The sequence below is a fragment of the Penaeus monodon genome, chromosome 21 (assembly GCF_015228065.2).
Source record: "Penaeus monodon isolate SGIC_2016 chromosome 21, NSTDA_Pmon_1, whole genome shotgun sequence".
NCBI lineage: Eukaryota > Metazoa > Arthropoda > Malacostraca > Decapoda > Penaeidae > Penaeus > Penaeus monodon.
In genome coordinates this window covers 38,006,120-38,006,755 of record NC_051406.1, presented here as the reverse complement: position 1 = coordinate 38,006,755, position 636 = coordinate 38,006,120, and the positions used below count along the sequence as shown (strand labels likewise).

The 636-nt window shown below is 48.0% G+C and overlaps 1 protein-coding gene across 1 annotated transcript in view; it reads right to left on the bottom strand.

Moving 5' to 3' along the window:
• LOC119586460 overlaps positions 1-201 on the bottom strand; it is a gene marked incomplete at its 3' end in the record, with an annotated part of 11,279 nt that extends 11,078 nt beyond the window's left edge. The window contains 1 exon segment of the mRNA XM_037935192.1: positions 108-201. Coding sequence (XP_037791120.1) covers positions 108-186 — 79 coding nt within the window. The 5' untranslated portion in view covers positions 187-201.
• Positions 202-636: the final 435 nt, after the last annotated feature.

The following is a 636-nucleotide window of genomic DNA, read 5'->3' as shown; positions in this document are numbered from 1 at the left end:
TACATATTCTCCCTTTAGCATTCACGTCTTGTTGTGATTCCACAGGATGCTGTTTCTTACACTCGTTGATCCGCCAAGAGGCCCTCCAGCGTCCAGCGGCGACTCACCTTCGAGCAGCTGCAGCGCCGCCGCGGAGGTCGCCAGCGCCGCGCACAGCACCGCCGCCACAACCAAAGGGCGCTCCATCTTTCCGCGACAAAGCGCCTCTTCGATTCCTTCACAGCCGACTGACACCAATGTATAGGGAGCTTTGTTCTTATCGCGTCGAGGATTATGATAATGCTAAAGAGCTTATCAGCCACGTTGAAATCAAAGTCTTTGATTTGAATACGCATTTTTCTTACAACAAAATACACGAGATCAGTAAAACTAAGAAACCATGGGAGGATGTACGAATGAAAACTCCTGGCAAAGATCTCGCATGTGGGTCGCAGCGCTATGTATAAGAGAGACAAGGCTTGAAATAACGTCTTTTATTCGAAAAACTGGCATTTTCCCTTTACACTTTCACACCACGATAACGTCCGGAGAAATCAGACCTTAGTGCCAGAGAGTGCCCGTAGACACCGCAATCACAATCTATGATGCGGATGTTTGAGAGTTACTGTCTCGCTTATTTCACAAAGGGAGTGAAAA